Here is a 13,624-nt window from a genome sequence, read left to right as displayed (position 1 = left end):
TTCTATTTACACCACTGGGACAACAAATCACAGACATCCATGTTCACAGTAATAACAAAAGAAAAGTGTAACATTTCTCAGTAGCATCAATTCATTGTTAAGGCTATTTTTCATTGGGTCTGCTGAATGGAGAAACTTAATATTATTCAGTGATCTGTCAGTGTTTTAAGTGATGGTTTGCATTCCTACGTGCTAACTAAATATAATAAACTGTAATTTTTCCAAAATTTGTCACATTTTTAAAAAATGCGATTCTCCGTAAGAAACGCCAGTTTGACCACATAAACCAAAAGCATTCAAGTGAATATTTGCGAATGAATCTGCTGCCTGTTCGCTCATCTGAGCAAATCTCTGTTGAGGCTGGCGTGAAGGCAGCAGCAGCATAAACAACACTTCATGCCTGGGAAGTGTTGGCAAAGGCAGCAGGTGACAACACAGACCAAACACAGCCATGCAGTCACTCATTCTCACACACACACACACAAATCCTTGAATACCCCCGGGTACTGTTTAGACAGATTAGAGGTGTGTATTAAACAGTGTCTGTGCTTAAAGAGCTCAGCCCTTTGTCACCAAACACACTGTAAATCAGCTAATGTACTAATCATAGACCAATCAGCAACAAGTAACCAAATTTCATCCATTTGGTTTTCTCTGCTCATCTCGAAGCTCCTGAAACGGACCAAGACTGCAAATGTGAGACGGTATTCAGATCAGAATGGCCGACAGATGAACAACGTCTGTCATATTGACATGTTCAACTATGTGCTAATGAACAACAGCAACTCATCAGTCCCTTGAAATCTGGTAAAACAAAAACAAAAACAAAAACCCCAACGTGGATATTTGAGAGCAGATTTGCAGCATTAAGCAACTTTATATTCAACAGAATGTGTAAGGCCAACTTAAGCCTTTGAGAATGTGAGGACAGTGTTTTCTGAAACTTTGAATGATGGCAGTTTTCCAAGTTGCGATACTTCCTCGTGTGTGTGTAAGTGTGTGTGTGCCCCTGTGTGTGAATAGTACCTGGGGTTTGGAAATGTTTAAGCTCACTCGCGAGTGGAATGTGGCTGTGGTGTCGTCAGCTGAAGTGCCAGAGCTGGCAGAGCTGCAGGCCACCCCTGAGCTTTAACGACAGACGGGCCTTTTACTGGCCTTTGAGGACGGGATGGGGACTCTGTTCCTGTTGATAAGGCCCTGTTTCCTGTTGGACAGGTCAGCCTGGGACCATTGTCATGTGCGCTTAATGGGACTGGACTCCCAAAGGCTGTTGCCTAAGCCCTGCGCTTGGGGCGTAGTTAATTTAATTGGAGTTTAAAGCTGAACATGCTGAGACATTTATGGAGAACTCGACTCACCTCAGAGTGCATTAGAGTAAAACCAACTTATCCCTATGATGGGAATGCTATGCTGTAGAGTTAAGAGACTTAAACGTAAAAAACATTTGTGTCATAAATAGCAGGCACTTATCCTACGACCAGCAAACCTCCACTCCCCTTTTCTCACTGTTGAGTAATCACAGAAATGAGAATGACGGGTGTCATGTTTCAGGATTTCAGTTCAAACTGTTTTCTGGAAACACCGCTGAAATACAAAACTACCCTTAGTGCGATTAAATGTCTCACGTGTAAGAAATTTAACTGAAGGCGAGTTAAAGGAATAAAACTATCTCTAGACCCCTATAGCGAGGCAATCTAGGGGCTCTACGATGCTGTGGAGAAACTTAGCATAAATTTGGTTCACTTATCCCCTTACAGAAAAGGATCACTGCAAATCAGTACTAGCTTTTGTTACTGATCACCTGAAAACGGCATGAATCATATCCTGCGATCTTCACACTCAGCAGTTCTGATTCCAGTTGGAAGTCTAGGACAGAATTTGGACCAATATGTTAGGCATCATCCCTCACAACCAACAAAAAAATCACTAAATACGGAAATATTTTTGAGAGAAAATGTCCTGGCACCACCTTAGTGAGACATTTTATGTTGCTTTTTTCCTTTCTATTTGTCACTCGTCTGTGCTTTTGTCAGTGTGCAGCTGTATCAACAGAACATTTATAGCCCTGTATGACTTTATTCAAAATTTTATATAACCCCACAGTTATGTTGCCAATAGTTAAAGGAGAACACCAGTCTAACGCCGGTTGATTGCATGCACTTTTTTCCCCCACTTTATTAGGTATAAATGTCAACTGATCTATAACACAAACATCTAACCAGCCAATCACATGGCAGCAACTCATTTAGTCATGTGATCATGGCTGAGACGACCTGCTGAGGTTCAAACTGAGCAGCAGAATAGGGAGGAAAGATGATTTAAGTGACTTTGAACATGGTTGTGGGTGCCAGATGGCCTGGTCTGAGTAGAAACTGCTGATCTGCTGGAATTTTCCCACACAACCATCTGTATTTCTCACAGAGAATGGCCCAAAAAGGAGAAAATATCCAGTGAAGTAGTCCTCTGTGTGAAAATGCCTCATATTAAAGGTCAGAGGAGAATGGTCAGACTGCTTCAGAAGACAACAGTAACTCAGATAACCACTCGTTACGACTAAGTCATGCAGAAGAGCATCTCTGAACACTCAACTCTGAAGCAGATGAGCTAAAGCAGCAGAAGGCCACACTGGGTGTTGTTCCTGTCAGCTCCTCAGGCTAATGACTCACACAGCCTAACAACTGCCTTCTATCAGTTGTTCAGGATGGTAATGGTGTGAGGAACACTTTCTTGGTGTACTTTGGGGTCCCCGGTAGCAAGTGAGCATACCACAGCTTACAGGAGTGTCGCTGCTGACCATGTCCGTCCCTTTATGACCACATCTTCTTCATGGCTGACACGATATTGTTAGCAAAATTAGCAGCCACAACTCAAGTTGTAAATTTTAAGGAGTCTGCAACTCATAGCAACCAAGGGCTCCTCTGGAATAGTTTGCTATAAATTATAAAACTGTGCTGCATCATTAAAGTGCATATAGACAGGTTAAAACATAAACACTGTGTCCGTGGTACCATCCCCACGTTGTAGACGCTCTGATATGTGACACATACTGTGACACATCAAGTCCATCTGTCATGTTACTCAGTCATTACTGGTGCTGTGAGGGGTGGTGTCAGGATGATGAAGGGTTTACTGGAAAATGTTCTAACTCTGTGAAAACCCCTGGTTTAAAATTCAATGAAGCTCACTGGGCTTAGTTTGACGTATATTAATCACTTATTAAGACAAAGTCATTGCTAAACAATTTCATAATTAGGAGGTTACTTCCTCCTAGCAAAGTCAGCAGATACTCAGCTGATAAAGTCTGATGATTCCCAGTTGACCAGAGTTTGCGGGTAGTTTCTTTAAATATATATATATATTATATTACATATATATATATTTATGTCATGATGGAATAGGCTTCACATTTGTCAGAAAGCCTCAGTCTGGCTCTAAAATCACGGCGTCAAAACCTGCACACAAACCCACTTTGGGGAGAGACAGAGAAGCGGAGCATGAGGCAATGTAGGAGCTCCCGTCGCGGCTCTCTAATGGTTTCGCTGCTATTTGAACCTCAGCCCGCCCCTTTCCTCATCCTCCGCGCTGCCCCGCTCCTCACACCCGGCGCACCAGCGGGACAGTCCGGCTGCACCAGCGGCTCGCTCAGACCACCCCAACCTACACAGCACTGCCCACTGAAAAATAATTAAACCTGAGGGAAGAAGCGGTCACTGTTTCTGCGCTTTAAAGTTTGCTGAGGTGAGTTTATATTCTCTTTGGACGTTTAGCCATTATATGTTATTGTGAAGAAATGAATACGACCAAGTAAGAGCTCCGCAGTGGTAAGTTACTGGGAACACGATATGACTTTATTTTAGATAACCACGCAGAGACTTTAAGCGTGCGTGTGGAGTAAGTGCACTGACTTTGTAGTGATTTCTGTTGTATATTACAGCAGTTATGTCATATGAATATATAAACTCAATGTGAGAAATGCATTGCAATCTTATGAGGGACTTGAATTCGCCTCTATCTGGATACGTTACCTGCTCGGTGAGGACATGAATCAAAAGAACTTACTAACCGCCTGCTGACATTATTGTTGTGGTTTGATGTGATTAATTATCAGCACCTTTAAAAAACTAAATATACTGTTTAATTAACTTTATAACAAAAAAGTCTTCCAGTGGTGAGAGAAGGGAAGTAAATCCAGGTTCAGTTACGGCTGAGTCAGTTCATTTAAGACGTGTAATAATGTTGACTGAAGCCCAGCTGTTAGTGGTCACACTGTACAGCATAAGGGCTTTTGTTGTGCGTCTGACATGAAATATATTTATATCCAGCAGCAGCTGTATATCATTTCACCACTGCAGCCGTGGTCAAAATAAAATCTGGCATGTGCTTTGATTTTGATCACGGCTGCTTTGTAATTACAGCAGTTACACGACGTAACCTATCAATTTTTGTACATGTCAGGGACGTTACCGAGATGTGCACTGATTCAGTGGAACTTGACTTGGTGAAGTTAAGGCGAGTGGCCTTCTGACCCTACGCCCTGCAGGAGAGCCCCTGAGGGAGCCCACCCTGTTAAATAACACAAACAGACTCACACTAACACGTATGCAGTGATAAAACAGACTGCAGTAGGCAAACGTGCTCTGAGGTGGTCGATAATCATCCAGCCGTGTCACTGGCGATGATAACTTAAAATCCAATAAAGCACATGCTGTTATGGATTCAGCCTTCCTTTCTGAGGACCTGTCTGTACCGTGTTTGACCTTTTCATGTTTAACTGGCTCTGTAATTCCCTCAATTAATCTCCCCACGGTAGCCATACAGTATATCCTCCTTGAGTACTTGCCTTGATATTGTCATCCTGTAGTACTGTACGCAGCAGCAGATGGTTAACACATGCAGTGTAATGAGTTTTCTGTACACCCCCCCCACATGATTTGCACTAATGACATAGTTCTTGAAAACATACTTGATTAAGTAAACATGTACATACATTCCTCATTGCTTTCATCTCTTCATGTTTCTTTCTTTTTTTTTTACCTGAGTCCTACATTCCTCTGAGGGAAACTCTGTGACCTTTAGGTGTCATTGACGCAACTAACCAGGAAAGGGTCAGTTACTAAGGTGTGAATGTAGTTGCCGTATTTTCTTTCACACCGCGCAACAAGTTCCAACCCACTGGTTAAAGTCTACACCAAATCTTTAAGAGGCTGAAAATGGCAAACCTATTCATCAACAGCTGCCTGGCCACTGCTGGCTGCTGTTGGCTCATGGAAAGATAAACCATCTGCAGCCTAAAAGGTCTGAGGTTCAGCCAGCATCGATTAATATAATGTAAGCATCAAACATAGAAGTGAAGGATCCATCTGTGCACGTTGTGGTTATTGTATGTGTAGCCACCAAACCTATATTTGAGACAGTTTTTAATAAGATTTTTAAGAGTCACCGCCACACATAAAAAATCAAAAATCAAGTGTTTCCAACAATGATGAAAAAATTTCCTGTTTGAGACAACTTCTTAATTCATCTTAATTCATAACTTTGTATTTTAGGCCTAGTGAACAGACCTAGAGACTGGTTGGTGACCCTCTGGTAGCTTCTGGTCAGTAGGGAAACATTTGTATTCCCGACTACTTAGCGAGTAGTTGCTGACAGATTTTGTGGTTGTTGTACCGCAAAAATCCCCTTGTGGTTCCTTTCCTCACTCACAAATTATCACAGTTAACCATATTTTGCATGGAATATGCTGCCTTGTCTGCAAAAATTCTCTAACTAGCCACTCACTGAGCACTTTCAAAGTAAAAGTTGTGTCTGAAACCAACAAGTTTTAAAAGTAGCAACTTTTACTTTGTAGGTAAATGGACTAACTGTACAGTTTGCATTGCTATCTTTGGTTTTACAACCACTTTGCAAGTAGTTAACAACTGTTTGAAAACAAGCCAGAGTCTATGTTCCCTAACGATAGATAGTTATCATGGGGTCACTGGCTGGTCTTTTGTCCTGTGTGACTTAGCTGTCAATTTCACACCAACCACTCACAACTCGTTGGGAAATATTCATTTTTCCCCAGGAACCAGTGGTTGCTACTCTGTGACCAACTGGTTATGTGCCTGTGTGACTAAGTTATTTACTGTAGTATTAAACTCTGACTACAACTATCTGACTCAATGTGGGAATCATGAGCAAACCTGCAGCTCACTGCACCTGTGGTGTCACAGCTTAGCTAATCTAACACAACCTGGACTGCTGAACTAGAAACACAAATGATATTTAACATAACATGTAAGAAGATTGCTAAAGAACTTCCCCAAAGTGATACTGGGTGTCTGTACACCATAACAGATGGCCTGATAATAGATGTTTGTTGTGTGTATTTATCCAGAAGACTTTAATGATCACTCGTATTGGGAGTAAAATATTACAGAAATTTCAGATTCTCTCCTCTTCAGAATTTAATTGAAACACATTTAATTTAAGGAGGTTATTTTTTAACAAGATTACTTAATACATTTTGTTAAGTAAAAAACTTTTTTCAGCTGATTTAATTTTGCTATAGGCTACATTATATATGTGCAGATATGTTTTGATTAGCGAACCAGCTTGTGCAGCTAATGTTAGCTTAATTATTGAGCTAGCTGTAGCTTTAGAATAGGAAAACTGCCTGCAGCAAACTAAAACTGAGACTTTTTGGAGTATAACTGCCACCGTTAACACTGTTAATGATGTACGTGTTGTGAAGAACAAAAAACTTGGCAATGTCAGCGGGAGTAAGAAACAGGGTTAGGCTTAGCAAACAAACCAAAAGGAAAAAGCCACCCGCTAAAAGGTGACACTAGCTAATTTCAATACTGCAATGTCTTGTTCTTGTTAATTCATATATACTGTACAGTGAATATTAGTTATGTGTGGTTTGTAGTGTTTGTGTATTCTTTTATGCTCATAAAGAAAGTAAATTGACTATTTCAAAACTTGAAATATTCCAAAAATAGTGCAGGAGCAGTAAAGAAAAAACTGCATGTATGAGTATGAAAGAGATAAAAACAGAAAATATCCAACAAAGTAGGCAAATTAGGTCTGCCAGATCCAGCAGATGGAGGAACCAGAGAGGCTCGGACAGTATGGATATTTATTGAAGCATGAAAATGTTTTCTTGACTGAGGAGGAAGTGTAGCAGTGTTTTGCTTGGATTCAAACTGAGTATGGTTGGTGAAAATAGGACGGTAATTGAAAGCCAAAGACTGACCCTGAAAAATGTGGCCTTATCTTGTATGTTTGTTCACCTGGTTAGCGGGGTTAGTGAGTGGAGGACATGAGAAGGGAGAGAGAGAGCAGGGAGGGGAAAAGCCACTATAAAACGCAAAGTCTGCCGCTGATTTTACTTAAGACAAACTGTAGCAGAGTAAACATTTTGAGTTACAGTCATGAAAAGAAGTGTGTGTGTGGCCTGACGGCTGTTATATTTAAGCTTTTACATCCTTCATAAGTCAGTCAAGACGTTCAAGGAGTAGGAAAACAAAGAAGGAGCAATTAGAGGTAAAGAAAGCTAAAATGGAAACAAAACTAACAAAGGAACGAGGCAGAATGAAGAAAGAAACAAAGTTTAAAAAGGAAAGACAAATTAAAGGAAAGAAATGAAAAGAAAAGAAAAAAAATGGAGATTAGGACGTAAACATGGTTTGAATCAGAGGAGAGGTTGAAGAGACGGATGTTTGATAGTAGTAAAGACTCCACTGACTGATGCTATGTTCAGGAATGTGTTCGTGCACACACAACAACCAACACACACGGCTCCTATTAGACTGTGGTTACTCTGGTTTATATCCAGCAAAGCCACCTCAGGAAAATACTGTACACAGTGACATGGAAATGTTGTTCTGAGAATCCCCTGAACAGTAACTTCGCCAGAAAAGCAGCTTAAAACTGAATATAAAAGTGTGATTAGGTACGACTTTTAGTGCTTTGATGCTCGATTTTCATCATTGGGCCACATAAAATGATACTCACATTAATAGGTCTCAGACACTGGATCACCAAAGTCGCTGAGATTCGCTGTCTGGGAACAGCGAATGTCCTGTGCTAACCCTGTCCACAATAAAGGGATCTCTCCCACAAGTGGAATCCAGCCATCTTTAATAAACCTGTGCTTTCAACTGCTCTGACAAGTCAGAGTTTCTGCTGTGAGACGAGTCTATCCATAAAACAGCTGTTGAAAGAGTGATTATATTAATAAGGTTGTGGACCAATCCCACTGTTTTTCCCTTATGTCACAGCCTGCGTTCCTTCTTTTCTCCTCATAAACATCCATCAGCGTGCCATCATCCTCTCACATCTTGTTCCCTTTGCTTTCTCCTCAGCTGACCTTTTCGCTTCCTTTCATTCCTCCTACCACCTATCCCTTTCATCCTCTTTTCTGCCTGCATTTGCCATCCTCTCCCTTCACTCCTCCTTCTTACCCTACTTCACTTTAAACTCACTCTTTCCTTCCCTCCGACTCATTTGTATTGTATTTCAACTCTTGCAGAAATCAGAACCAGTGGTTCCAAGCTGAAGCAGCCAGGCTCTGCCCAGACAGAGGTGCCATACCGAGGATAATGGAGGAGATGAAGGATTAGGGGATAATCCAGGGTATGTCCAAGTCCCTGCTGTCAAGTGCTCCCCTATTTTTCTGATATCTAAGACGAATGCACAAAGACTGCTCCCTGGATTATAGCATTAGACTTGTTACCATTTAATGTGTTTTTGATGCTTGTTTTAAATTCATGCTGTTTATATAATTCACTGGAGTGTGCAGAAAACAGCAAGCGCACACGAATAAGTTTCTCAGTGAGGAAAGAAGGACAGTGGATGGGTTGTTGAGCTTTGCCCGGAGGCTTCAAGTACATGACATGAGTCAGAGGGACCGACCCCCTCTGAGCTGTGGTCAAAGGTTTTTTTTAACAGGATTACAGGCAGAAACAAAAGAGCAGAGCTTTCCGTAAGTACACAGCCAGAGTAATTAATGCCTTCATGTGTGCAGTATTCCGGTAATGCTGCAGGTTATCAATTAGGATGGGGTTTTTCTCTCTAACTTAAGATGAATATTTCCCCCTTATTTGGAATTACTCCCTTATTGTCTCTAACGACACGCACGTTATTTTAATCAAGGAGGTAGCCTGTTGCTTCAGCTCCGCTCATGGGAGAATCTACCAGGTTCTTGCAGGCCTGCACGCTGTCTCAGATTTAAGATCGCACCTCGGTATAGCGGTCCTTCTGTGTCCCTTTGCAAGCCTTGATATGGCTTTACTCGGCGCTGGTATGTGGTATATTTCCTCCCCCTCCACACCCAGATGCCCCTCTTAAAACGGCAGCCAGGGGAAGTGGAGCGGAGGGCCTGGGACTGCGGTCAGGAGCAAATTAGAAAGGCTGCCTTGGACCTGACGCAATCTCCATTTCATGAACCATAGCCAGTCATTAATGAAGCCAGACGGGGCCTGTGCACGCGTGGGAGGCCCACTGATATTTAGACGCTGCATCTGGAAAGTGGAGAGAACGAGAAGTCCATGTCAGGGTTGGCTCATGCTATTAAAATATTTTAAAATTGAATATCAATTACTCTGCTGGCAACGAACACATGACAAAGGGCCAAGACAGACTTAGAGAAGTGGGGAACTCCAGGACTGAAAAAAGGCAGCAAAGGATTATCAGTTATGTTACATAATTAAAATGGAGTACAAAAAGTTAGTTGCTAGCTGTTGTTAATTACTGATGATCTGGCATCAGATTGGGCTATGTTTTGTTTTTATTTTTTATTCATAAAGAGTCCTATATATGCTGAAGCTTGTCAGAGCAGATGACAAAAACAGCCAGAATTAAATCTCCCTTCTGCTTAGTGCTATTTGTCTAGCTGTGCCAATATTTAACAGGAAATCATCTCAAATTTCAGCAACACAAAGCTGAAAAAAAGAATAAATAAATATTCCACTGCAGAATATTTACAAGAAGACATTCTGCTTTGATGATGGGTTTTTCTGCTTTCCTGCTGCATTTCATCTGCAGCCTGCTGCTCTTTTACCCTCATCTTCAATTCTCCGTACTACGAAGGAGGCAAAGTCTGCAACTGTCTCATTTAGTGAGTAGTTTAAGAGTCCCCGTGATGTGTTTTACAGCATCATGGAGTGCAGGTTCTAACTTGTGAATAGGTTAGAGTTGATCCTCTCTGTCAGCCCATCACAGCAGCAGTGCCATGACTTGCAAAGCCTACAAACCATGAGCGTAACATTTCTTTAGAGACACATGTCATCCACGCGTTTCTCTTTTATGTAGTTAACAGTAGTTTTCACTGTCAAAAAGTGTCTTTTTCCAGCGTCATGAAAAGTTGGAACAGATCAGCATCCAGATCATGTCTTCAATGCCGTGTCATCTACGGCCACAGATACCAGGGGCTGAAAGTGAAAGTCAGTTTCTTGCAATGTAGATAATTCATTCATCTGTTGTTGATAATGTAGCAGAAGCAGGGACCTGTAGAGCAGAGGTGCAGCATGCTGCTATAGAGATAGAGATGTGGTGCTTGAGAAAAGGCTCATTCATGTTAAAATATTTCAGCTTCTCCTACAAAAGGTTACATAATGCCATCCTGCTACATTCTAAAAAAAAATAAAACATCTGATTAATATTACCTGAATAAAAATTCAAAGGCTTAAACCCTAACTCTTCAGATAAATTTGACAAATCTTGTTATTTTCCTGATGTTGAAACGAAGCAGACATTGAAAACATGGAAAAGAAATATAATTATAAGCTTCTTTTCCCTCAGCCACAAGGGGTTGCCTTCCTCACACAACCTTCCCAGGGATTTGCGTCTTCTCCTGGAATCTCAAGCAAATGTGTTAACCACTACACTGTGGAGCCACTGGAAAAAATATAAAAGAAGGAAAGAGATAAAGGATTAAACTTGGACTAATACCAAAATTCAGAGAAGGTACACCTAAAGAGCTAAGGGGAAAAGGTAGGATAGTGAAAGATGTATTTAAAAAAAAAGTATAATAACTAACATTTTAACATATTACTTTTTCCCCCTACTGTACAAAGCACATCGCCTGTAATTGCTGGGAGCCCTATACAGCAGTAATCTGGTGTTAGAGCCAGATAGCAACTGTAATTTTCTTATCAGGATATTTTCATTATCTCTTCCTATCTCCCTGAGAATATTTTGCTTGTTTATAAACAAATGTGAGCTTGCTGAATGAGGCCTGCTGCTCCTGCTTTGAAAGCTTTTTTGAGAGTCATTTTTCCAGGGAAGTGTAAAATGAAATTTGTGTAACCTGCTCTCCAGACAAAGCAGGACAAAATGGAAGCAGGAATTCCCTGGAAGTACACCCATCTCACGGATAAGAAGCAGACTTTGGTTTGCTTCACGGAGCAGTAACTGTGGTCTAAATTTAGATGGTTCCAGACCAGCGGACACTTGGAACGCAGAATCTTAAAAAACCTGCGGAAAGAAAGAAAAGTTACTGTACTTTACAACGCCGTGTAGCATCCAGAAACAGAAAGCACCAGGGTCTCTCTCTGAATCTCAGCTTACACATTACAAACTGCAAGTGTGATCCATTTCTTTCAATATACCTTAAAAACAAGCACATCCCTGTCTACATTTTAAAGATAGATGTTTTTTCCCTGTTTTTACTTTCAATAGATGGCTCCATGGTGTGACCGCAGAACCGTTTGCAGCTGGATTTGGACCTATTTCTGAGCTGATGTTGACAAAGCCAAAGCCCAAAGCGAGCCATTCCACCTGACCACACTCCAACTGGATCGGCTGCCTCCAGGAACACAACTGCATAGTGTTCTCCTCAATTTGTGCCTGTTTAATTCAGCCAGCTATGCATGTCAACAAGCTACAAAGACTGGGACAGAACTTGGCCTGTACATAATAAACAGACATGTTATTCTAGTGAACTATTTGGCACTGTAGGCCTGGAGTTTTACGTTTCAGCCTCAAAAACGACACAGCTTCAGATCTCGGAATAACCATTGAGAGCTATTTTCCAGGTCCATACTTTGGACTGACGAACTGTCAGTGACTTTGGTAAAACTCTAAAAGGAGAGAAGTTGAAATTTATTGTTAAGTTTGACCTTTCTGTGGGACTAAAGGCAATTCCAGAAATTGTTTCGAGTTGATTCTCAAGAAGATCCGAGCCATTCTTGATTTCTGATCATGAATCTTCAGGAAAAGCTGTCAGGTCTGAAGGGTCTGGTCTCACATTCCCACAGCAAGCGTCGCCATAAAGGAGACCTAACGGTGGACATGATTAGCCCTCCTCTGGGAGACTTCCGTCACACCATGCACGTGGGCCGCGGTGGCGATGTATTTGGGGACACATCCTTCCTCAGCAATCATGGCGGGACTGCCAACGGGAACAATGGGGAAACTGATTCTGTTTCCAGTCCCGACAACAAGATCGGAGCTTTCTTCTCCAGGACCCTCCGTCAAATTAGGAGGGGCTCTGATAGTCGACCCAGAGAGGCATCCAAGGATTTCTCTCCACCGCCTCCTGCCATTTCTCCCATCATCAAAAATGCCATCTCCCTGCCCAGGCTGGATGTGGATATGCCTAATGGAAGCCCCACCACCAAGGTGCTCTTCCCCAGTTCTCAAAACACGCCTGAGGAGAAGAAAAGCTCTTATGGTGAGTGGGAGATATGGTTTTTATGGATCAAATGATTATGCGTGGCATCATTTGATTCACTTTTATCACTCTTATTAGCCCTTACCAGCCTACACCAAACATCAGGAAGGAAAACTAGAAATTAGCGGGTAAAGAGACGGATTTTCCATTCAGTAAGTGATCGGAAGGACAGAAACACTAAATGAATGCTGATTTTCTCCAAGGTACTGCCATGGTACTTTGCTTGTAATTAATATTATAAATACACTGAACAAAATGGTCATTAGTACCCTGGAGTATACCGGCTAGCAGAGTCTTATTCAAGATAAATTTATGGATATTGTCACCACGAGCAGTGCGCTGTTGGTGCTTTATAGTCGTGCACACAAGTCTGTTTCTGTAGCCTCTGCATGGGTTGATTTCACATAATTACTCTCCCAACATGGGACCATAAATGCCACAAATCAGGTTTGCTATATAAGCTAATGTTACACTAGTTGAGCCCGGTTTACTGTGGGAAACTAATTGGATAATTCGTGGACTTCTCGGGCTCAGGCCCTAGTCCCTACGCTCTTAGGCTCACCTTTGCCCAGTCTTTCAGGAATCCTTTAACGACCAAATCACTAAGCTGTCCCTAAGTGCCTTCCTTTCTATTAAATGACATCACTGGTAAACAATGTCTCGTGTGGGCGAAAGTCAAATAGGTTAAGTTCCAGCGTTAACTAGGAACTGTAGGAATGTGGGGATCATCTGTTGAAGTGCAGTGAAATGAATCCATCATGTACCCAGAGATCTAGAGGCAGACTGCCCCAGATGTCCTTATGAATCACCTTGGCTCGTAATCAGCAGCGTTTACATTGATAACGCACCTAGATCCAGACAGAGTTGGCAGCGAGCTGTCTGGGAGGCTGTTTGAATGTTTGAATGACCCCTGTTAACACCACACTCATGGCTGATGCAGTCTGGCCTGCTTTGTGTGTGTGTGTG

The 13,624-nt window shown here is 41.8% G+C and overlaps 1 protein-coding gene across 1 annotated transcript in view; it reads left to right on the top strand.

Annotated features, from left to right (window-relative positions):
• The first annotated feature begins 3,563 nt into the window (after positions 1–3,563).
• Positions 3,564–13,624, top strand: part of cdc42ep1a (CDC42 effector protein (Rho GTPase binding) 1a) — a 13,026-nt gene continuing 2,965 nt past the window's right edge. Inside the window, exons 1-3 of the mRNA XM_005721819.1 lie at positions 3,564–3,738; positions 8,516–8,619; positions 11,665–12,658. Of these exons, the coding sequence (XP_005721876.1) occupies positions 12,187–12,658 (472 nt within the window). The 5' untranslated portion in view covers positions 3,564–3,738; positions 8,516–8,619; positions 11,665–12,186. The remainder of the gene's footprint in view (positions 3,739–8,515; positions 8,620–11,664; positions 12,659–13,624) is intronic.

Source organism: Pundamilia nyererei, unplaced genomic scaffold, assembly GCF_000239375.1.
Source record: "Pundamilia nyererei isolate P.nyererei 1_Seehausen unplaced genomic scaffold, PunNye1.0 scaffold00005, whole genome shotgun sequence".
Lineage (NCBI taxonomy): Eukaryota > Metazoa > Chordata > Actinopteri > Cichliformes > Cichlidae > Pundamilia > Pundamilia nyererei.
The sequence above is the reverse complement of the archived record's forward strand: the minus strand, read 5'-3'. Positions and strand labels throughout refer to the sequence as shown.